This window comes from Penicillium coprophilum, assembly GCF_028826855.1.
Source record: "Penicillium coprophilum strain IBT 35676 chromosome Unknown utg000004l_segment0_segment0, whole genome shotgun sequence".
NCBI classification, from domain to species: domain Eukaryota; kingdom Fungi; phylum Ascomycota; class Eurotiomycetes; order Eurotiales; family Aspergillaceae; genus Penicillium; species Penicillium coprophilum.
The window spans coordinates 200,156-223,135 of NW_026622723.1; the positions used below are offsets into that span (position 1 = coordinate 200,156).

At 48.9% G+C, this 22,980-nt stretch overlaps 9 protein-coding genes across 9 annotated transcripts; 4 read left to right on the forward strand and 5 right to left on the reverse strand.

Annotated features, from left to right (window-relative positions):
• Positions 1 to 334: 334 nt before the first annotated feature.
• N7500_004468 (uncharacterized protein) lies at positions 335 to 3,045 on the reverse strand (the record flags this gene model as incomplete). Its single annotated transcript, XM_056675614.1, has 2 exons — positions 335 to 2,470; positions 2,512 to 3,045. The coding sequence occupies 2 exons, from the start codon at positions 3,043 to 3,045 to the stop codon at positions 335 to 337; spliced, it is 2,670 nt and encodes an 889-aa protein (XP_056530614.1).
• Positions 3,046 to 3,942: 897 nt separating this feature from the next.
• N7500_004469 (aminotransferase-like domain-containing protein) lies at positions 3,943 to 5,468 on the forward strand (the record flags this gene model as incomplete). Its single annotated transcript, XM_056675615.1, has 3 exons — positions 3,943 to 4,431; positions 4,549 to 4,934; positions 5,018 to 5,468. 3 exons carry the CDS (start codon positions 3,943 to 3,945, stop codon positions 5,466 to 5,468), a joined length of 1,326 nt encoding a protein of 441 aa, XP_056530615.1.
• Positions 5,469 to 6,923: 1,455 nt separating this feature from the next.
• N7500_004470 (glycoside hydrolase family 55 protein) lies at positions 6,924 to 9,813 on the forward strand (the record flags this gene model as incomplete). The annotated part of the gene is made up of 2 exons (XM_056675616.1): positions 6,924 to 7,176; positions 7,232 to 9,813. 2 exons carry the CDS (start codon positions 6,924 to 6,926, stop codon positions 9,811 to 9,813), a joined length of 2,835 nt encoding a protein of 944 aa, XP_056530616.1.
• Positions 9,814 to 10,597: 784 nt separating this feature from the next.
• On the forward strand, positions 10,598 to 10,885 carry N7500_004471 (uncharacterized protein; the record flags this gene model as incomplete). Its single annotated transcript, XM_056675617.1, has 2 exons — positions 10,598 to 10,717; positions 10,760 to 10,885. Coding segments are annotated over 2 exons (246 nt in total), but the record flags the coding sequence as incomplete, so codon positions are not given.
• Positions 10,886 to 10,960: 75 nt separating this feature from the next.
• On the forward strand, positions 10,961 to 11,219 carry N7500_004472 (uncharacterized protein; the record flags this gene model as incomplete). Its single annotated transcript, XM_056675618.1, has 2 exons — positions 10,961 to 11,066; positions 11,137 to 11,219. The coding sequence occupies 2 exons, from the start codon at positions 10,961 to 10,963 to the stop codon at positions 11,217 to 11,219; spliced, it is 189 nt and encodes a 62-aa protein (XP_056530618.1).
• A 1,387-nt stretch (positions 11,220 to 12,606) lies between these two features.
• N7500_004473 (cation diffusion facilitator family transporter) lies at positions 12,607 to 14,053 on the reverse strand (the record flags this gene model as incomplete). The annotated part of the gene is made up of 2 exons (XM_056675619.1): positions 12,607 to 12,848; positions 12,913 to 14,053. 2 exons carry the CDS (start codon positions 14,051 to 14,053, stop codon positions 12,607 to 12,609), a joined length of 1,383 nt encoding a protein of 460 aa, XP_056530619.1.
• Positions 14,054 to 16,200: 2,147 nt separating this feature from the next.
• Positions 16,201 to 18,078, reverse strand: N7500_004474 (acyl--CoA ligase; the record flags this gene model as incomplete). Its single annotated transcript, XM_056675620.1, has 5 exons — positions 16,201 to 16,750; positions 16,810 to 17,231; positions 17,289 to 17,723; positions 17,775 to 17,912; positions 17,986 to 18,078. The coding sequence occupies 5 exons, from the start codon at positions 18,076 to 18,078 to the stop codon at positions 16,201 to 16,203; spliced, it is 1,638 nt and encodes a 545-aa protein (XP_056530620.1).
• Positions 18,079 to 18,939: 861 nt separating this feature from the next.
• N7500_004475 (aurora family serine/threonine-protein kinase) lies at positions 18,940 to 20,517 on the reverse strand (the record flags this gene model as incomplete). Its single annotated transcript, XM_056675621.1, has 3 exons — positions 18,940 to 19,044; positions 19,104 to 20,375; positions 20,422 to 20,517. The coding sequence occupies 3 exons, from the start codon at positions 20,515 to 20,517 to the stop codon at positions 18,940 to 18,942; spliced, it is 1,473 nt and encodes a 490-aa protein (XP_056530621.1).
• A 762-nt stretch (positions 20,518 to 21,279) lies between these two features.
• On the reverse strand, positions 21,280 to 22,125 carry N7500_004476 (type 1 glutamine amidotransferase; the record flags this gene model as incomplete). The annotated part of the gene is made up of 1 exon (XM_056675622.1): positions 21,280 to 22,125. One exon carries the CDS (start codon positions 22,123 to 22,125, stop codon positions 21,280 to 21,282), a length of 846 nt encoding a protein of 281 aa, XP_056530622.1.
• Between the last annotated feature and the right edge of the window lie 855 nt (positions 22,126 to 22,980).

Here is a 22,980-nt window from a genome sequence, read left to right on the forward strand (position 1 = left end):
CTATGTTTCTATCAAAAACTACAGGGGGAATCCAAGCAGAGAAATCAAAATGACAAGGTGAAAAAGAAAAGCCCCTCCGGACATGTTGATGCCGATATGCTGATAATTATGATGTACCTCCTCCATGCTCCATGAATTAAAAAGCTCTTTTTCGTTTTCGCTTCCCTGTGCACCGGTCCAGCCCAGTATTTCATCATATGCGCCTATCAACAGAGAAATGAAACAGTCCAGAGTATGAAAAGTCAGTCACAAAACATGTGTATTCTGAATATGCAAGCCGTATCGTAGTGCCTTGGAATCTAATCATAAAGAAAAGACACACGACAATGATTATTTAGTGCTTCTTCTTGGTGTCCTTCTTCGGGACTTCCTTGAGAATGTCGTCGAAACTCATGTTCGGGTTGAATCGACTAATTGGGCGTGTGGGAGGCTCAATGGGGGCAATGCCTGCAGGAAGGGGCAAGGCCTCCAGTCCAGGGTAGAATGAGTGGCGATGCTCAGATCGCTGGGCAGCAGCAGGCGAGCGGGTTCGTGGAATGGCTGGAGGGGGAGGGGTGAGCCCGCCGGGAACCATCATGGGGTTCGGGTAAGGTTCGGAAGAAGATCCAGCCGAGGATTGATGGCCCGGGTAAGGTGATGATATAGAGGACTCCTCGTCGTCGTATGTGGCGTCTTCCATCATGGGTGGATCAAGAAGAGAGCCCGCCTCGGCCCATTGCTCGGCGACTTGCCAGCAATGACTGCGGCGGTATACACCCTCCACTCCGTTGATGACTACATCGGATGGCAAGCTAACAACACCAGCACCACCTGCAACTCCGAACCAGCTACGAGCAGTCTTGGTGTCGTTGTGAATCCAGGGAGCACCACCACGTGGGGCAATGCAAAGGAAATACTCCACGCCATCGTTGAAGTGAACATCAGGAACATCCACCACCAGCATGGGAAGGGCTTGAATCACGGCGTATAGGAAGATCCACTGGCCACATCGGAGATCGGTGATGTCATTAACGTTTTTGCCGTGCGCAGAGCGACGCTCAAATTGCATGAAGCTCTCTATGAAAGGAGTGGGTCGCATGGCCTCCCTGGTGTAGGATCCCATCAGGACAGCGTTGATGTCGGAGTTCTTAAGCTTCTTGACACTCTGCTTAGCCTCCTTCTTGGCGTCGAGCGGTTTCCGATGCAAGGGTTGCAGCGACGGCATCTGGGGAATATCGAATGGAATAGGAGGAAGTACTGGTGGTGTACTGCGGTCATACTCGGAGAGCACCTGTCGCAAAGCACGAACGGTCATTTGTTTTGGATCAGACGGATCTACTGAGTCACTGCCCGCACCCGAAATATCAATTGTGCGTGTCGTCAGGGACGTGCGGTCGACCATGAGATCGTATAGATCGGTGAAGTCGTGATACAAATCCAAGAGGAGGAGGCGGTTAAGTCCGCTCTCCTCAAATTCGTTCTTCTTTGACCGAGCCTTGGGCGGCCACGAGCCGTACTTCTGTCGGTAGTACTGGATCGTAAAACGGCGGAATTCATGGAATCCTGTCTTCCAGTTCTTGAAGCGCACCACCTTGCTTTCTTCCGAGGTAGTCGAATTGGCAATACCCGAGAAAACAGAAGGGAAATCGAAATCTTCGAGCTTGCCGTAGAGACCGCGCAGACGGGTGTCGAGATCAATGAACGCGCGCTCCAGGCGTTTCTGTGTGATGGGGTGAATGAAGGTATATTTAGGGCTCCGCAGTTGCTTGAGCTCATCGAGCTTTCCAACACCATGGACAAAGCCCTCGACATACAGCGGATAGTAGCGCAGACGTTCACCCAAGACGATGGCCTCGATCGTCTTCTCCCTGCTTCGACGGACATCTGCAAGGCGAAGTTCATCACAGTAGTTGCTGAAACTGGAGGTAGCAGTCTCTCCGAAGTTGGACGCGTCCAAGTTGGAGAACTCAAAACGTGCTAAAAGGACTGCCACGTCCATGAAGATAGAGAAAAGAGTGGATGATTTGGGGGAGGCAATCAAGGACTGGCCGAGCAGGAATGCGAACAGGTTGCGGAACAAAAGAAGAGTCTCTATGTCATCTGGAGTGAGCCTTGCTTGCGGGTTGGACACATCGCAGTTGAGCGGAATAGGGAGATATAGATGGAGTTCCGGCACGTCCTCGGGGGAATCTTCAAATGCCATTCTTTGGCTTCCTGCACTGTCGTTATCATTGTCGGTTTCGGGCTGACGGTCCAGCGGCGACATGGGCGGAGAAATTGGGTTGAGTGATAATGTTCGGGTTGGCTGCTCGAGGCCGCTCTTGCCATCAGTGCCGCGGGCTAGATAGGTGAGGGAAGGGGATTCGGCAAATATGGTGGAATCGACTTTGAAGGATGGCGCGCGTCCGGTATTCTGGGGGGAACATGTACACATAAGTGTCACCTTGTTCATTCCACAGTTCTTGAATCTGAAAAGTAACGATACTATTAACTTGAAAAGCCCTTCAAAACAGGAGTTGGCTATATGCATACCTGCTCTCCTCTAGACAATGGCCCCAGATCATAAACAACTTTCTGGTCCAGCCCTGCGATCCAAGCAGCTGGGAGCATGGGTGTTGGTCGCTTATCAATTGAGCTGGCGCGCGAACGACCCGGCATCCAACTTCTGCGCTTCGATGGTGTGCTAGGGCGGGAGTCTGGAGTCGATCCGGGGATAGTCAACCCTGCGGAGCTGGAGGGCCTGCTCATATCACGACCTCTGCTCTGCGGACGGCCAACAGGCGAACTGGGGGCGCTGTTGGCCAAATCTTGGTTCACCGCCAGCAGTGAAGGTGGCGGAGGTAGGCTCTCCATGTCGAGGTTGTCGGGCATGGTTCGGGGCTCCGAGGAAAAGACAGGGTTGGGGGTCGAGACATGACGAGTTGGTTTTGAGCTACTCCGGCGTCGGCCATCGATGTTTTCTGAGTTCACTGGCGAAGACACGGTTGAAGATGAATCCCGATCTTTGGACCCCAGTGAAAACAGAGACGAGATCCGCTTCGCCGACTTAACGGGAGCTGACAACATGTTGATAGATATGTTGTGAGGATAAGTTGGGGAGACCCGGTAGGCAAGGTCAATCCCGCATGGGATCAGGTGGGAGGATTAGGGGGGCGGAATGTGGATCGGCAGGAGGGATTGGAAGAATGAGGGAAACTTGACCTCACAGGGAATGAGGCTAAGCTGAACAAAAGAAATTTGGAAGAATTAGGGGGGGAAGAGAGAGAAGTTAAGTTAAGAAAAAAAAATAAATAATATGCAATATATTACAATACATTTGTATAATACAGAGAATAGGAGGACATTGCCAATAATAGAACTACATGTAAGCACCTTGTAAGCTCATGTCTTGGATGTGGGACCCTCATAAAATACAATCTTCTATAGGCAATCACATTTATAGAAGTACGGAAAATTCAAGGAAGAATCAGACAAGATGTATCTGCAACATGAGATGTTATATTATAGGGCATGGAAGATGGGAAGTAGAAACTAATAAGATGGTTCCGATCGATAGTAGTTCCTCTATAAAACACGATCAGGTTACCCCAAATGGGCATACAAGTGCATACCTGGTATCTAGGCAGCTTTTGATGACATGGCGCAATATAGATATATAATATAGAGAGAGATATATATATCCCAAGGCTGACATTCCAGAAATTGATATGGAGTATATTCCGTATGTCCTTCAGGAATAAAACTCCCATGTCTGTACAATGTATATACTAGATCTCTTATAGCCAATTCCAATGCTGTTCCTGTACCTGACCCCCTGAACCAGTTACTTCCCGATCTCGGATGTACCGGTGCCCACCTCGCCACATCTTAACCCAAGCCAAGCTCTGATGCATTGGACTAATTCTAACCTGTACATAAGTACATATTACATATCCAATCTGCCGGACTATTGATATCTTCATCATGACCATTACCATTTCCCCCGAGCAAGTCATTGACCTCCAAATCGGCTGGCCCAACCCCGCGCTCCTCCCCGCCCCCAACCTCCGCCACTCCGCCACGGCCGTACTATCCAATCCCTCGATCGCAAACCCAGCCCTCCTCTACGGCCCGGATGAAGGATATGGGCCATTGCGCATACACATAGCCGCATGGCTGAGCGATTTCTACCAGCCGCGTGAGCCCGTCTCATCTCAACGCATTTGCATCACCGGCGGGGCCAGTCAGAACCTAGCATGCGTGCTGCAAACCTTTACAGACCCGGTCTACACGCGGAATGTATGGATGGTCGCACCAACGTATCACCTGGCTGCGCGGGTTATGGATGATGCCGGCTTCGCCGGGCGCCTACGTGGAATACCCGAGGATAACGAGGGCGTAGACATAGCAGTGTTGGAGAGCGGGCTACGTGCCGCGGAAGAGATCGCCTTGCGCGCTGGTAATACTGAGCCGGTAAGGATAATCCTAGGCTCATGACTTTTTCTGAGCTGACATGACCGTCACCGTATCATGCCACTGTTCCATCGGTTATTGAGTCCCCGACTGACATTGCCCCCTCTTTCCCTGCAGAAATTGAAACCGCCCAGGCCCTGGCGCAAAATCTACAAGCACGTTATCTACGCCGTGCCGACTTTTGCGAATCCGTCCGGGAAAATTATGTCATTGCGTAGACGTGAGGCTCTGGTTCGACTCGCCCGTCAGTACGATGCGCTGATCATTACGGATGATGTATATGATTTCCTTCAGTGGTCCCCCAAGCCAGAAGGAGAGAAGAATTTCGGCGACCGCGCATGTCTTCCGCGCATTGTCGACGTGGACCGTTATTTGGACGGTGGCCCACAGGATGAATGGGGACACGCACTAAGCAACGGCAGTTTCAGCAAGCTGATCGGGCCCGGGGCCCGCACCGGCTGGGCGGAAGCGTCGGAAAAGGTTGCCTATGGATTATCACAAACGTACGGAGCACTGCTCGGGATGACTTGACTGACCACCCTTCTTTCTCGGATACGGAATATTCAGACTAACCCCGATATCGCAGAGGCTCTTCCCGATCGGGCGGCGCTCCTTCCCATCTATGCGCCGCTATCATTGACCAGCTGTTCCCCACAGGCACCATCTATAACCACATCCGCGACGTTCTCCAACCCAAATACGCCGAGCGCTACCACACCCTGCTATCGGCAATCCACGAGCATCTTGTCCCACTGGGCGTCACAGTCCCCGCACCCGCCGCCGCCGCCGGAGGATACTTCCTGTGGATTGGTCTACCCGCGCCGTTACTCGCCGCCGACGTAGTCAAGCGAGCGCAGAGCGAAGAAAATCTGCGTTTGTGTGCGGGTGACCTCTTCCAGGTGCCAGACCATCACTTGACTGAGGGATTTGCAGATCATCTGCGTTTGTGTTTCGCGTGGGAAGAGCCACGACACTTGACCGAGGGAATGCGCAGGCTAGCGCGTGTTCTCCACCGTCTCGTTCGTACCGAGATGTAGGTATTGATGGGGTTGGTTTACACGCCACATCATAGCCACGCCAGCTGTTCCAGAGCACGGTCCGTACCGTGTCCACTATGGACGCGTGGCGTATAAAAATTTTAAGTAGAAAAATTCAAGTAGAAAATTTCAACGTAGCCTTGCCAGCTAATACAAGTTGTACTTGACAATTATAGATGAGGCTCTGCGTCGGGTGTGTTGCACAGACTGTGTCTGAGATAGGCGCTTCTAAGGGTTTTAAGGGTTATTTTTGGAATCTGGAACACAATATATGTCGTTAAAAGGCGAACATCGCCACCTGGTGAAAGGTGTGTAATCCTTTGCAGGGGCAATAAGTGCAATAAGGGCAATAAGGGCCATGAGGGTAATAAGACGCGAGGCAAAAGGGCAAGCCCATCCCGAGGTCTCCGGTCCCTTCAGCTTTCCTCAGGGGGGAACAAAGCTTGGCTTTGGACACTTTTCCCCTACTCTGCTTTCACCCCTTCAGTTGGGGAATTCCATAGTGACTTGGTCATGTTAGGACTTTGCTTTTTTTTTTTTTCTTCCTCCGTCATCAGGAATGCTTCAAAGCTCTCCGGAATGTCCATCCATAACATCGCCACTCCTGACCTTGGCACACTGGACCTGACAATATGGGAATACACAAATTGATTCGATATGTCGAGTCTGGTGGATGCTATGCACATCACACAGACATGGGATTTCAAGCAGAAGAAACTGTCTGATCTCCAAAATATGACAAATTTTGGGAATCGTGACCTATCATTGGCACTATCGAATATTCTATACGGGATACTGCAAAGGGGGATCCACCCGGGTCAAGGGCATAGTGATACGCGCTTGCAATGCTCCCAGCTCAGATGATTGGAATGGATGATCCAACACTGTTTGGAGATGAATCTGGTTATATAGCGCGTAGACCCTGACCCGTCTCATTTCTGTTTACATCGAATTGAAAATAGCTTACTCCGTACTCTCGGCGATACTATTCGAAACAGTGTCCGGCGCTATTTAAGAGTCAATCTGCAACACCGATCTCCTTCAGCGTTTCAACTCCTGGCCATCACGTTTCAAGCTTTGTTGTCGCCAGCTTTGAGCTTCTGATTGGTGGGTTGGTGGACTTCAGGGTTGTGGTGTGTGTGATTGGCTGCAGGGGAAGTGTGCAAACGCCTCCAGGGCTTTCTTATAGGTAGGATTCCCATCTCGATTGTGTCTTTTGTGTCTGATCTTTCTTTTCTATTCATTCTCTTCTTTTCTTTGGGCTATTGTTCTGTCTCTCTTTGGGAAAGTGCATCTGAAGATTGACTCTTTAAATCTTCTCTGCATATCGCTGCTGGTGAAGCGCTGGACTCGATTCTTATTTCTATTCCTGCACTGGTTGCTGAATTATCTTGATTCTTTAGTCCTATTTGAGACACTGTCTACGCTGCTGGTCCAGCGTTGCCCATTTTCAACATGGCTGTTCTACATACCTCCATCGCGATCTTTGTCGCCCATCTCATTCTTTTGCTCGGTTTGCCAGCCTCTTTGGTCGCAGCTGTGCCAGTTACCGTTCCAGTATCTCCAGTCAACAACGTGTTGGCAACGACCGAAAAAAGAGCCGCCTCAAGCTACTGGGTCGCCAATATTGAACGCCAGGGTGTTATCCCCTTCGCCAAAACGCCTGACTACAAGATCTTCCGAAATGTAAAGGACTACGGTGCCAAGGGTCAGTCATTCGTCCGAACCCTAATGTTTCGGGCAACCTGCTGACTACAACATAGGTGATGGCTCAACTGACGACACGGCCGCTATCAACAAGGCCATGTCTTCCGGAGGCCGCTGTGGCAAGGGCTGTGATTCCTCCACCACCACTCCTGCTATCGTCTACTTCCCTCCTGGTACCTATGTTGTCTCAAAGCCTATCACCCAGTACTACTATACCCAGATTGTTGGTGACGCTGTCGAATTGCCTATCATCAAGGCCTCCCCCAAGTTCGCGGGTATGGCTGTGATCGACGCCGATCCTTACGAGGACAACGGCGACAATTGGTTCACCAACCAGAACAACTTCTTCCGTGCGATTCGTAACTTGGTTATTGACCTAACAGCCATGCCCGCTAGCGTCGGTGCTGGTATCCACTGGCAGGTCGGCCAGGCCACGAGTTTGCAAAACATCCGCTTCGAGATGGTCAAGGGTGGTGGTCCAGCCAACAAGCAGCAGGGTATCTTCATGGACAACGGGTCCGGTGGTTTCATGTCCGACTTGACTTTCAACGGCGGAAACTACGGCATGTTCCTCGGTAACCAGCAGTTCACTACCCGCAACTTGATCTTCAACGACTGCCAGACTGCCATCTACATGAACTGGAACTGGGCCTGGACTTTCAAGTCAGTGAAGATCAACAACTGCGAGGTTGGTCTGAATATGTCTACTTCGCCTTCCAACCAGACCGTTGGCTCTGTTTTGATGCTGGACAGCAAGCTCACCAACACCCCCACTGGCATCGTCACAGCCTGGACCCAGAAGAGCATCCCCGTTGGCGGTGGTGCTCTCGTTTTGGATAACGTGGACTTCTCTGGCTCCAAGGCTGCTGTGGCTGGTGTCGATGGGAAGACCATCCTGGCAGGTGGCTCGGTTGTCGACAACTGGGTACAGGGTAACACTTACACCCCGTCTAAGACTATCAACAAGCGTGCCAACGGGGCCCAGGCTGAGACTGTCACCGTTGTTGAGACAGTCACAGAGACAGTCGTTGCTTGTGCCGCTTCCCAGGGGCTTCCTAGTGCTAGCCTGGAGGGCGGCGAGGCTCCTGCTCCCGCAAAGACCGCCTCAGCTGAATCTGCTGCCGCTCCTTCGCCTGCCCCTGGTGCTGGTTCTAGCAGCGATACCGATAGCTCCCCCAAGCCTTTTTCTTCCGCCGAGGTCGCTAAACCCCCCCCCGCAGCTACTCCTTCTAATGAGGCCCCTGTCGATTCCGCGGTGCCTGCTCATTCTTCCCCCTCCAATGTGGTCTCTGCACAGCAGCCTGCTGTGCCTGTCACCTCTACTGCTGCGTCTACCCCAAGTACTGGCAGCGGCTCTGAAGTAACCCAGGGACCCCAGTCTGGTAGTGGCACTTGCGGCGCCTCGCACGCTGTTGCCTCTGCCCGTACACAGAGCACCATGAAGACCGCTCCCAAGCCCGCTAGCCTGCTCAAGGGGGGCGCCATCTTTGAGCGCTCCAAGCCTCTTTACGAGAAACTTCCAGCCTCCTCGTTCATCAGCGTCAAATCGGCTGGCGCCAAGGGTGATGGAACTACTGACGACACTGCGGCCATCCAGAAGATCTTTGACAGCTACAAGGATGGTCAGGTCATCTACTTTGATCACGGTGCCTATGTCATTACCTCCACCATCAAGGTTCCCAAGAATATCAAGATCACTGGTGAGATCTGGCCTATGCTCATGGCACACGGCCCGAAGTTTGCCAACCAAGATAAGCCCGTTCCTGTCTTCCAGGTCGGCCAAAAGGGTGATACTGGCTCTGTCGAGATGAGCGATCTCATTATCACCACCAAGGGTCCCGCCGCTGGTGCTATTCTCATGGAGTGGAACGTTGCAGGCTCTTCCCAAGGTTCTGCCGGTATGTGGGACGTTCACTTCCGCATCGGTGGCGCTGCTGGCACTGAGCTGCAGAGTGACACTTGCCCTAAGACCCCTAAGGAGAAGACTACCCCCAAAGAGGAGTGCATGGCCGCCTTCATGCTCCTGCACATTACTCAAAAGGGTAGCGCATACCTCGAGAACACCTGGTTCTGGACCGCCGATCACGAGCTGGATCTCAAGGATCATAATCAGATCAATGTCTACACCGGCCGGGGTGTGCTCATCGAGTCTCAAAATCCTGTCTGGCTGTGGGGTACCTCCTCAGAGCACCATCAGCTGTACAACTACCAGGTCTCCAGTGCCAAGAACGTCTTTATGGGTCTAATTCAGACTGAGACCCCTTACTACCAGTCCAATCCGACTTCACTGACTCCCTTCACCCCGCAACACGCCTGGAACGATCCTGACTTCTCCAACTGCAAGACAAACTCCTGCCGCAAGGCCTGGGGTCTGCGTGTCCTCGATTCCTCGGACGTCTTCGTCTACGGCGCCGGTCTCTACAGCTTCTTCGAGAACTACGCCCAATCCTGCCTCAACTCTGAGGACTGCCAGGATAACATGGTCGAGGTCGACTGCTCGGATGTCAAGCTGTACGGTCTCAGCACCAAGGCTGCAGTCAACATGGTTACCTCGTCCAATGGCAAGGGTCTAGTCCCTGGAAAGCCGAACAAGAGTAACTACTGCTCTACCATCGCGCTCTTTGAACAGTCTGCTTAGATTTCTTTTCCCTCTGGAATCATTTTTATTTTTCTTGGTCCTCGTTCATTGTTGTAAACAATATCATTCAACCTCTTCTGTACTTGCCCCACAATTGTATGGGACCTAGTCTCTCCTCTCTTTCCCTAACTTCTGTCCCTGTGTTCGTCCGAGACGCTTTTTTTTTTTGAATTATCATCGTGCTGGAGTTACATTTTCACGGTCTTTTATGAGATACCACCGGATCCGGGCTTTTTCATGAATGAGATCAATGATAGACTCTTCGTTTTGGTAATTGATGCGATGATATACAATACTATGGAATCTAATTTGTGGTGTTTCTGCCTGTAGCTTGCAAATTCAATAGTAGACTGTTACCTATAATAAACACTCATTCGGCTAGAGCACACGATGCCAGGGGTGGTTATTCTCCGCCTGTAGATATATACGCCCAAGGGCGAGAGGGCGGGCCCCTCCCTTGTCAGGAACTATCAATGGCTCTTAATGAATACTTGCCGAATCTGTGGCAAATTTTACCCTTACCCTCTGAGAAGGTAGTGTCTATACTGGCATCATAAATGTCTGAGCATGTTCTCCAAAAATCATGCACAGAGGAGCTCTAGAGGAAGGATATATAGGGTTGCGACGTCCATAGGACACCTCGGGCCTTTGCCATGTCGAGCTAGCTCATTTCTCACACACTTCATTTTGTCTTAGAGCGCATGGAATATATGGGCAAGGATATTACTGAACATAAGTAGACCGAGTTCTCATAGCTTTGATTCAGTTGCAACAGTGACCCAGCGCCCACTTAACTGTCACTCGCAATCCTCAGGATCAAACCGGCCATTGCCAACCATATACGCTCGGAAGTGGCGCTTCAATCCAAGCCGGCTCAATCCTCATGTCGATCGGCACTAGCCTGGTTACAACTGCCCAGCCTCATCTGACCTCGCGGGCTGAATAGATCGAATTCCAAATTTTGTGTGGAGTTGGAAACGGCTTCGGAGAGGAACAAGGCATCGATATGGTGCAGACAATCCTTCCTGGAAGAGATATAGCAATCGGCGTTAGCATTGTCTTCTTCGCATAAACGTTTGGCGGGGCCCTCTTTGTGTCACTGGCGCAGACTGTCTTTCTAGAAAACATCAGCAAAGCACTGAGAACGATGGCCTCGAATCTGGATCCCAGTGTTCTCAATAGCATATCCGCCGGCTCTGCTCAGACGTCACCTGAATACAGGCAATGTACGCTCCAGCAATCAAGAACGCTTTGTGGGTTGATATGATATGAGCGAGTGTCTCAAATTCAGGTGCCTTGTTGTATGGTTGGAATAATTTGAAGGCGAAGAATGGAAAAACTGGACCAGCAGGGACCGTGGGGTAGGGCGGAAGGCGCAGGTTCGAACAGAGGGAAAGAAGGAGTAAGAAGTTACTGGTACAATAGAACCAATGTGTGCGTTGCATAGAAATGTAATTCACGATCTTAAATAATACATATGTCCATCCTGCATCATTTCTCAATGATCACGTTCGCACCAGAGCCGGGGGGAACCAACGCACCATAACGTCTAACATCTCTTCATAGACAGCATCGAGGTAAGGTATTGCTAGCACTGCAATCTCTTCTACGTTATGAACTCTACCGGCTTCAGCAGCTCCTGAAAAGTTCGACCTGAGCTCCGCTTGTGACTCTATCTCCGCATCCTTATGGGCTGTAAGGTTCTTCATAAGTCTTTAGTTTCTAGATGAACAATGTTTGCTATGCTACCAAGAGAACTTAAGAACATGTACGTTCTGACTTGTGGATGAATCCTTTCTTGAACTATATAGTGAGGACTTGCTTGGTTTCACCATAAAGGCTACTCATCCTGAACACCACGTAAAGGTGCAAGTCTTGTTCAGGTGTCGCACACAGGACCCGTGCGACTGGGTAGGGCAAGGCATGGGGAAGGGGAAATGGAAGGAACAACAAAACACAAGAAGCACAAAAAAAAAAAACAAACAAACGCAAGAACGAACAGACATGGGGAGGGATGAAGGGGGAAGGGGAAGGGGACTACGGACTACGGACTACGAAACTCCCGATGGTCGATGGAGAACCCAGGAAAGTACGGTCAGTTTCCACAGAGGTTGTAGGGGGACTGTGTCCAGGCCACAACATGCTTCGTGCCTTTAGACAGGACCGAAGTCCCATCTAGTGTCAGACGAACCTGGGCCGCGGCAAAGATCCATGTGGGGAGTTGAAGAAGGAAGGAAAAAAGAAGAAAGAAAGTGGGCGAGGGCAGGTATTTATACCCCAGGTAATGGGGGAAGGGTAGGTGACGAGTGATGAGGGAAGGCAGAAGGCATCCGATGCCTAAACGGGAAGGCAGTCGTCACTTGGTAGGGAAGGCGCCATTGGGAAGAGAAGGCTTCCGGTGCTCAATAGGGAAGGCCCCCGGCTCTGAATAGGGAAAGCGCATCCCAGTTTAACGTTTTGAACATCAGCGACATCACAATGGGAAACCCAAAAGCACACTTATCCTTGCCAGCAGGTCATTGATTTCAAGGTCGAATATAAGACTCGATAATATTAGGGAAGTTGGTCACTGAACTGCCGTATGGTTCAGGCTGTCAATTTGACATTAGTTAACTCTACCTAGGTAAAGTCCTCAAGAGTAGAAATGAAGCAAAAGAAATTAGTTAACACAAAGTATGTATGTGATTTTCAATAAAATAACAACTAAGAAAAATTAAAGCAATGGACCAACTCTGGGGCGACGCTATCCAAAATAAAAAGAGCCGGTCCAAATTAAGGTGTCAAGCAAAGTCCTTACAGCTCCTTTTTCAGGGAATGCTCAGGCTTGTGAGTGGTCTCGTAGTCAACATGCACATAAGCACGCTCAACGTCAGGAAGCGATTCGAGTTTAATCTGGAGCTCCTCGGCAACATCGTGGGTAGCACGAAGGGACGCCTCCGCGTCCATGACGACATCCACCTCGACCAACAGGCGAGGTCCAGAGGTATATGCACGGACAGTGTCAATGGCAGTGATGACAGGAGAGTGGGTCATGGCTGGTAGGAAGGTTAGTAGATGGTTTCACCAAGAGTTTGAAAGATTGAAAGGGAATGAACATACAAATATATGTAATGAGTTGCTGCATCTTGGTGTCGGCAGTAACGCCCACGAGCAACTGGAACTCGCCATAGGCGGAGTGCAGCCACAGCACACTGACGAGCACGGACAGAATAATAGCACCCATAGGATCAATCCACCAACGCAGTTTACTACCACCGACAGAGGTCAGAATACCGAACCCATTGATGAACAGATCGTTACGGTGATCCTCCCACAGAATGCGGATCTGCGAGACCTGGTTGCGCAGGGCCCAGCAGTACAGGAAAAGGCCAAATTTGGTGGCAAAGGCGACGGCGACGGCAATGACGGAGGGAAGGTGGAAAGACTGGGTCTCGTCCTCGGAGCCTGATACCAGTTCACGAATAGAGAAGGCAATGATGATGAAAGAGACGGCAGTCATCAGGAAGCAGAAGCAAATATTGCCCGCGGTTTCAATACGGGCCTTTCCAGCCGGGAACTTGCGTGGATCAACGCGGTTGACGGCCTTGTTGCACAGCAGGAGAGTCAGGTTGGACATGGGGTCAAAGACGGCGTCAGCCATTGTGGTGAACAAGGAGAGTGATCCAGAGGACACAGCACCGTACACTTGAATGATCGAAAGGATGATGTTTGCAGCAAAACTCCCATAAACAGCGATGCGGTACTTGAGACGGTTGTCGACACTCAACTCGCGGGCGGCACGGCGGTGCTCCTCGACGGGCTTCAGCATACGCTCGATGTTTTCATTTTGGGACTCGTAGAATCCCTGCAGCTTCTTGGTGACGAAAGCCTGCTTTCCAAGAAGAGCGGTGTCTTTCACGATGGATCCCACTTTCCGGCTTTTGTTTGTAGCGGAATCACGTTTCCGCGAGGTATTGGCTTTCATCTGCCGAATCTCATCCTCGGTCTTCAGTTTTGAGGCAAGCTGGAACGGATCGCTTTCAGGGGTGTAACGTGGTGGGGGTTGACCTTCTTCGTCACTGGAGCTGCCACTACGATGTTGTTGCATGGGGGTAAGCTCGTGTTCCAGCGCGGTTGTGGTACCTTCATTGATAGAAAGTGGAGCCATCCTGTCGGTCCGGTGTGGTGAGCTGCTATGATGATGCAAGCTCTGGAAGGGATGGGGGTGATTGGAAAGACTGTGGCGCAGATGTTCCTCCATGATGAATGAGATGAATGGGGGTGAATTGGTAGAATAAGAGGAAAGAAATTCCCTCATGTAAGGAGAGAAAGAAATTCCGTGAAATTCCCCTGTGGCTGTGCAGTGCTTATCTTATCATGATGATCATGCCCCACCTTAGCTTCTTGGCACCCGCATACGATCTCGATCTAAGCATTTTGCATGTATGTACGACATGCTAGCATACATATACATGATGTAGGTACCGGATCAGTCCTGGCATTTAGAATCTGATAATTCAGGGGTCATCTCTTGGCACTATCGATCAACATAGCTGGCCGCAATTAAACTATGGCTTTCAAAGGGGAAATCAAAGGGCCTAGTACAATACCTCACGTCCCGAGGACGAGAGAACATACACCTACCAGAAGTATCATTCACTTCTTCGCCGAAGATCAGGGCCGATAATCATGAGTATCAACACTATATGGTATGTTTGAGGCTCACAATCTAATCTCCGCCTAATAGAAAACCTTAATGGACCGGCGCTGCTTTAACATCCCGGGTTCGACAAGGATCAGTATGTCCTACTTCACAAGTTCCAATAGGGAGATCAATCATTAAGGCCATGGTCTCTGTTGAGCCGAAACAATCAAAGCGTCAGGACAATTGAGTAAGCGTTTGTTCTGATCATATTGTATGGAATACTCCACTTGGGCTATGATACAACGTTTTCTGTGCAATGGCCGAGAAACTTTCCCTGATCTAGCCTCAACTCCTTCTCCGTTCTAGGTATCACTTTGACTCCTCCTTGTTCGCACTTGGATTTCTCTCCGCCACTTGCATCAAATGGTAGTTGTTTCACAGGGTCAAGGGCATAGGTATTTTTTTGCTTGGGGTTGAAGGGCAATCCCTGCAGCAGAGAATCGGTCATTATATATGTCCATTTTGAGATATTAGAAGTGCAATTTTAGCGGAGCTGTCATTATCGCGTTATACCCCGTGGGTGGTCAAGGTGGTCAATTTGTTAGGGGATGGATGCCAGGGCTCCTTTGAAAAGTCTACACCTCTCTGCCATCTCAACCTGCCATTTAAACCTACCATTTTATCCTCCTGTTTCGACCACCAAATAAATAAAATCATCTCTCGGTCGCAAATGAATATTTCATCTTAAATTGGCTCTCTACGATGACTATGGATTTTTCAGAGAATTATAAACTGCATTTCTGAAAGCAAAGCATCGTAGTGAGAGTAAAAGTGTCATATATCACCACTTTGCACCGTATGAGGATTAATTCAATATACTTGTCACGGCAAGATCGTAGGTCAAGTGATGCTTGTTGGGCAGTATCCAATGAAAGGGTTATGTCTAGACCTCCGCAAAGCCCGTAAATGGGCCGGGCTACTAAAAACCTACATATCTAAACGAACTCTGTAAACGTTATATTGCGACTTTCCACTAAACGTATAAAGTTTAAACTGACATTTCAAAATAAAGGGGAAACGATAAGTATCTATATCAATTTCGAACAAAGTCCGATCGGTGGGGGTTAAAATATATCCGAAAGGGGACTATTGATTGATATCTTGATATTAGATATACATTTAAGTTTCATAGGGAAGCACTACCACTTCCTGGAGAACCTCTATAGTTTTGAAAATCTGTTAATTAACGCGTTTTTTTATATCTTTTCGTGTTATGGAGAGAATACTAGTAACTGAGCCTATGATTAGTGTAAGAAACGGACATAAAAAAGAGGTAATTTCATTATTCCTAAAAGGGGGGTTCAACTTTCATGCCTGTATTGTTTAGGCCCGAGTGGGCCCATGTTCAAAGCCCAATTGCGGGCTGGGCTTTATGCTTTATACAACATAGGCCTTGCAGAGGTCTACTTAGTATGTCCCGCGTGGCATATTTAGTTACCCATACAAGAGGTATGTAAATTTTTCAAGAGGTCACTTGAGACTATCATGTTGGCGCTGGCATTCCAAGTTTCGTCTGCAAATCTCATCTCTTTCGTCGCAGAAAACACGAAGGACAATGTCTTGATCTAGGTGTATCAAATTCGAGGCTGAAACTCATTATTGTATATTCTTATTCCAACGAGTTGGAATTACCCTAGTAGGCTAGAATAACCTGCTACTGCAAATATCAGGATAAAGAAAAGAGCACGAGCATGCATGGCCAACTACAGATGTGCTTTTTGACCACCCTCCGTTTCAGCTCTCTCCCTGAGGGCAATTCTCAAAGTCTTCCCAGTGGCATTTCTAGGTAGCGCATCCACAAACCGAACCCCTCCTGTCAATGCCTTGTACTTTGCGAGCCTTGAGGCAGCGAAGACCTTGACATCATTTTCTGTCAGACTTGAACTGCTGACACCGTCTCTCTTCACAATGTAGGCACGGGGATGCTCATCATCTTGGTTGGTAAGTTTAACCCCAATGACAGCAACGTCCATGACAGCTGGATGAGAGAGAAGCACGCCCTCTATTTCCTTAGGTGCAACCTGAAACCCTCGAACTTTGATGAGTTCCTTCTTCCGACCCACAATGTACCAGCATTCTGTCTCTTTGGCACAGTAAGCAAGATCACCAGTTTTGAACCAACCATCCTGGTCAAAAGCCTCCTTATTAGCTGCTGGATTGTCGAAGTAGCCATTCATAACTGTCGGACCTCGGAAACAGAGCTCTCCCGGTATCTCATATTCCCTGATCTCTCTTCCTTTATCGTCCACAAGTCTTATAAATTCAAAAAATCAGATTCTGTGAGAGATAAACAGGGAGGGAGGGGAACTCACTTTGCCTCAAGGCCAGGAAGTAATCTACCGATCGAACCAGTCTCATCGTCTTCAGGATAAGGAAGCGTTGTTCCCGCCCCACTTATCTCTGTTAATCCGTATGTCTGTGTGCATGGAACACCCGCAGGCAGTTTATTCCGGAGCATAGATTGCTGTGACTTGTCGAGTGGCGCGGCTCCACATGTAGCAGATCTGATTGTCGAGAAACAGGATTGTTGGACCATTGGAGAATTGATGATAGCGATTGCAATGGGAGGAACAAGGTAGATATCCGTGATTGCATGGATCTGGATGTGATGGATGAATTTTTCCAAATTGAATCTTCGCATGATGTAGGTTGTTGTACCATCTTTCAAAGCCGTTATATGGGTAGGCGGGGCTGCCGCTATATGGAAGTTGGGTAGAGACATAAGGCGGGTTGGCTTTTTCATGCTGAGTAGATATTACTTTCATGTTTCTGGTAGGAGGAATAAACGAACCTCGTATCCTCTTGAGTGTGTGCCGTAAACTAAAGTATGCTGGGCCACGAGATTATAGTGACTTAATGAAGCGGCTTTGGGCAATCCTGTGGTACCGCTACTGAAGAACCGTGCAGCAGGTGTATTCTTTGCGGTTTGTAGATCGTCAAATCTTACCCAATTTTCCTCTCCATGATCAAGCAGGGATCGCCAAGACTTCATATTAGAGGGCAAACTTGGATCAAACTCATTGAATATCCAGATATTGGACATCGGGATGCCATTTTGCTGGGCCGCTGTGAGAACGGGCCCGACAATCTGAGGCTCGGAAATGATAAACTTGACTTTCGCAATTTTCATATGATGTGACAGCTCAAAGGCCTTGTACGATGGGTTTGAACCTGCGAAAACTCCCCCGCTGGCGATGATTGCAAGAAAAAGGATAGGGTAGTAAATCTAGTTGCTGTGTAAGCATATTGTTGTCTTTATAGGTTAGTATACCAGTACATCATTGTATGAATGTAGATTGACGCAATCGCCCTTTTCTAGACCTGCTTTTTTGAATCCTGCCACAAGTTTACGAATCAAAGTTTTCGCCTGGTTGTGGGAGATATATCTTGAGGAATTTGAAGGATCGAAGTAAACCTATTGGGGAGTGTGTCAGTCACTTATGCTTGTGGGATCTCACTGAGGGCGCTCACATCGGCGCAGCACTTACAGGCTTGTCGACATCATAAGTAGGCTCATCAAATATCCAAGAGAGTATGTCTTTGTGTGAGATCACTGGATGGTTTTTAGGGCCAAAGAACATGATGAATAGGATCCTATCAAAGTGAGAAGAGAATAGTTGGTAAACAGAGTTCCTGAAAGGGCAAGTAAAAGGTTTAAATATGTCTGATTAGATCTATAGTCCTGGTTTCAATCCTAGCCATCATGGGCGAGCTCGGCCTACTATACGAACGTCCAATCAAAATGGGGTGTACTGAGGTATGGGGCAGATAGTACGCCGTAGGTGGAAGCCCTTGGACATTGATGGAGCTTTTACAATAATTCTTCCTCTACGGGAGGGTTAAGAAACCATCACGTCAGTCAAGCCCCGAGTTGGACTGGCAGAAAATGCCTACTAGGCACAACCGGGGCCGTGCCCGCCCCCGGGGCTCAAGCCCCGGCGCTACGAGCCCCAGCAGGTTACCCGATTAGGACCCAACTGCTCTAGGAGGTCACCCTGAGGCTCAGAAAGCCCGAACCTTAGAGCCGATCCTTATCCGGAAGCTGCGGCCTCCCTAGATATATATTCTGGGTGTCTATCTATGTATAATATAATAGATTCTTTGAAAATAAGGACTTGCATATTATCACTATAAAGGCTAACATTCCTAAACACCGTACCGGAACGTCTGGAGGAATGGCATACGGAGATAGAAGGTTCTTAACTCACATTTTGGTGGCGAACTGAAAGATATAGATTCTATTGCGATTCACCAACTGCCGGTTAGAGCTATTGACTTTAGTTTGTTTAACAAGTGGGTTGATGTTTATCACATTCATCTCGTGGGGATCGGAGTAGGAGCCTTCTGACGATTCAATTAAACCGTTCATCTTGAAAGCTAGGTCGAAATTATGTAAACAGTAATAGAAAGTTATATTTGTTTATGTCCCATCATGCCATCACTCAAGATTTATCTTGTTTTGTAATCTTCTCACAATGTTTGATGATCCAGGGGTGTTGTCGGACTCTCTCCAAGGAAATCCTTTGATCTGAATCAAGGACGAGGAGCTTGATTGTTGTCATTGTTGTCAGTAATTGATTAAGATTGTTTGCGAAAATGTACTCACCCTCTTAATAAGATCTGTAGCTTCATGACTGACAAAAGAGGGAATCGTCATATCCCCCTTGGCGATTCGTCTCTGTGTCATAATAGGCGTGTCCTCAAAGGGGGCGCTACCAACCAAGAACTCGTACATCAAAACCCCCAAGGCCCATAGATCCACTTTCTCATCATAAGGCTTCGCAGATCTCTTCGGGTCCACCATCTCAGGAGGTAAGTAGTCCAACGTTCCACACATTGTGAGCCTGCGACCACTCGGTGCATGCACACTCCAACCAAAATCAGACACCTTTAGCTCTCCGTGAAGACCAACTAGGATATTCTCCGGCTTGATATCCCGGTGAATAACATGTTTGCGATGTAAATATATCAAAGCACTAGCCATTTGTGCAATGTAGTGAGCTGCCTTCCACTCTGGGAAGCGATCCTCTTTCTGCAAATGCTTAAACAATTCCCCCTTTCCGGCATACTCAAGTATCAAAATTATTCGTTTCCGATCCTGGAAGTGACCGTATAGCCGTAGGACATTAGGATGGCGTAAATTGCTCTGAATCTCGATTTCCCGAGCCACCTGTTTTTCAACTCTCCCTTGACGGATCTCGTCTTTGTGCAGTACCTTCAGCGCGCAAACAAAGCCACTCTCCCGTTCTCTTGCAAGATAGACTCGTCCAAATTTTCCCTTTCCTAGCGGTCGGCCAACTTCGAACATGCCTAGATGGAGTTCCTTGGGGACAGGCTGTTTGATAAGCTGAACTGAGTGTTCTTCTCCCTTCACGGCTGCACTAGGTGTTTTCGACAAAGCAATAGAGGGATTGCGTCGAGCTGTGGAAACGGTTCGTTCGCCCGTTTCTTGACCCACTTTGGAAGCGACATGATTATTGACTGTGCTTCGTGGCTCGTCGTCACGAACACGGTGTTTTGCTGTCTCAGGCGCTGGATCTGATGTCTGCGACATAACAACAGACAAGGGATGCCGAGCCCGGGGAGACGCCTGTATGTCTTTGACTCGAGACATTTGGGAAAAAACATGATTAACAGGTGGATCTCGTTGCTTGGTATCGGTAATGGGGTGTTCTTCCCCCTTGGCCACTTCATTGGGCTTCTGCGTTGAAATAACAGAGAGGGGCTTGCGAGCTCGCCGGGGAGGATTTCCACATCTTTCTTGAGCCTCCTGGGAAGCGATAGTGTCGGCCGTTATGCCTTTTTGTTTATAAAAGGTAGAGTTGGAGCTTTCTGTTGGTCGGGTTTTGTCCGAGGGACGCGTGCCAGTGGTTGCAAGCTATTCCTTGTTACAAAGTGTGCTCTCAATGCATGTTGCGACTTACCTTGGACTTGTGATATGAATTGATGTTATTGTGGCCGTCATTTTCATCGTGAACAGACAAATGTTTGAAACGCGCTTCCAGCGTCTTACTCGCCATATTGGTTCCGCTATAGTTTCACTGTTGCTCGATTTCAAGGGAAGTATACAGCTGTCCGGAAGTAACATTCATATACAATATAGAAAATGTTACTTCAAGGCGATGGTGGGGAGGAGTTATGTTTGGAATAGTGCTGTGGGAACCGAGCTAGCAAGAATTCTGTCCACGTAGATCGCGCCGATCAGTTTGCGCTGGTAATCGACTGTTTTTAATACCATCAAATACAACAGATTGATCACCTAGGAAGGCCTCCTCTTAGGGATATCTAGCAAATAATTCCAAATTATTGTTTTTGAATGAAAATTTATCACAAAATCCACCATTATGATTGAATCATGAAAAATATGTGTATTATATAGTATCAAGTATATCATAGTAAATGTATTACAGAGCGTAAATGAAGATATAGCTCACGCTTGGCGGAGCCGCAACAGAAATCTTACCCGAGAGGTCAATTGTGAAGGGTCAATCTTGGAATCTCGTTGCCACGGTAACTAAGAAGTTCGAATCGGATGAATCCTATCGGCTGTCCTACGTAAATATATTGGGGATTCGTCAGTCATTCACATCCACATTGAAGTTGATTGTACATAGCCAATGCATTTGGGTATCATTTGTCAGCTTCCATACTTCACCTAACACTGACATTATGATGAACGAGCAGGAACTCGACTAAAGACGTCTCTATATACCATACATGCAAAATCAGCGGGGACAGTAGATAGCAGTGTCAGAGGTAAAGGTACTCCAGCAGTCCCTCGCTTATTCGTCATTGTCAGATGCAAACACCCGCAGTACAGCCTTAGCAACTTCAACGCCATCATGCTCCAGATGCGCCGTCTCAGCCGCCCGATCCGCATGTTCGAGGTCTTGGATGCCGCCGCTATCCACCCTAATCTGAATCTGTCGCTTCACCATATCCTCGTCGAAGGCCAGATGCGCCTGCGTCGTGAATAGCCGGTTCGGGATATACAGGCCCTGAACTGGTGTATGATCACTACGGCCCCAGCAAGCAACTTCCGTGTTCGGGACGAGCAAGTCCGTTCCCGCCGACGCGGAAGTAGGTGGCGCGACGACTTGATCTTGATGCATCTGGTGGAGATAGATGTAGTCGTCGCGCGCGCGGAAGAGACGCTGGCCAACGGGCGTCAGCATGATACGACAGTGACCGAGTTCCCAATCCTGTGAGGGCGCAGGTGCAACAGAGCCACCGAGAAGGCGGGCAAGGAGCTGATGGCCGAAACAGATGCCCACGAAGCGGAAGTCGCGGCGTTTGATCCAGAGGGTTTTGAGGAGGTCTAGCAGCTGTAGGATCCATTCGTTGTTCGCATGGGCATCGTATACACTCCCCGTGATGAGGAGGCCGTCGAAGCGGTCAAACTCATCCACAGTTGGTATCCGGCCGCCCTTTTCAGTTACCACGAAGACTTGATCTGTCTCAACGCCTACAGGTGGATGATGGGCGCGTCCGGCTTTGGCAAAGTGTTCGTGTAAAATCTGGCCAAAGGAGCCGCGGGCCGAGTGTGTATCTGGGTGAGGTATGTCGGTCTCCAGGACCATGATGCGTACGACGGGCGCCGATTCTTTGGGCTTGTAGGTCTGATCCATGTTGTGTGGATATTGGTATGGTCTCGGTAAAAGATGTAGTGATTTGTCTTCTGCGAAGACGTCTAGTTAAGTGCGACAGACTGAGGAGCAATGTAGTTGCATGGGCCCATGCCTAGTACTAGCTTCATAAAGACATGATGCAGCGCGATGATTGACTCTTGGCCTTCGTCATGACTTCCAGGTCTGACTTGGCGGGATTTCGTCATCTGCCGAGAAAAGCGGAAGGGGCGGGGCGGGCCTTTCTTGGCGGGTAGTTCTACCATCAACCGGGTACGGAGTACCGTAGACAGGGGTAAACTACCCATAAATTTATCCTACTCATGAAGGCAGCATACCTTTTTTATCAGCCGATGTTACTATGGCGCATCGAATTTGGACGAGATTTTGCAATTGACTGATTTATTTTCTGATTGAACGTTGACAAAATACTGAGAAAAACATGAAAATGGATAAACAATCTTCGTCTATGCACTGGACTCACTGGAGACGATCATGCATAGAAAGGAGCAATCATTCATCTACATCATTGGACTCTCGCTTGAATTAGTTACATATTAGACAGTCTGTGTTGGAATTCACTGCCTGTGAGATCATGCATTGTTCATATTTGCTGCATCTTTACATTTGTATGCTCTAAATTCCTGAATTGTTAAATTTTAAATACTCTTGGATCGCAATTGAAGTGAATCCCAGCGCATTTCGTGAACGGGTATAAATGTATAAATGCCGAGAACTCGGCATTTAGACTGAGCCGTGGGTGCCGAGGCCCCCCGGGGGCCCCGACCTGGCCAGGAATCCCCAGTTCTCCATGTTCCTAGCGCTTTTGACATTGTTGCGTAATATCGCACTTGTAGG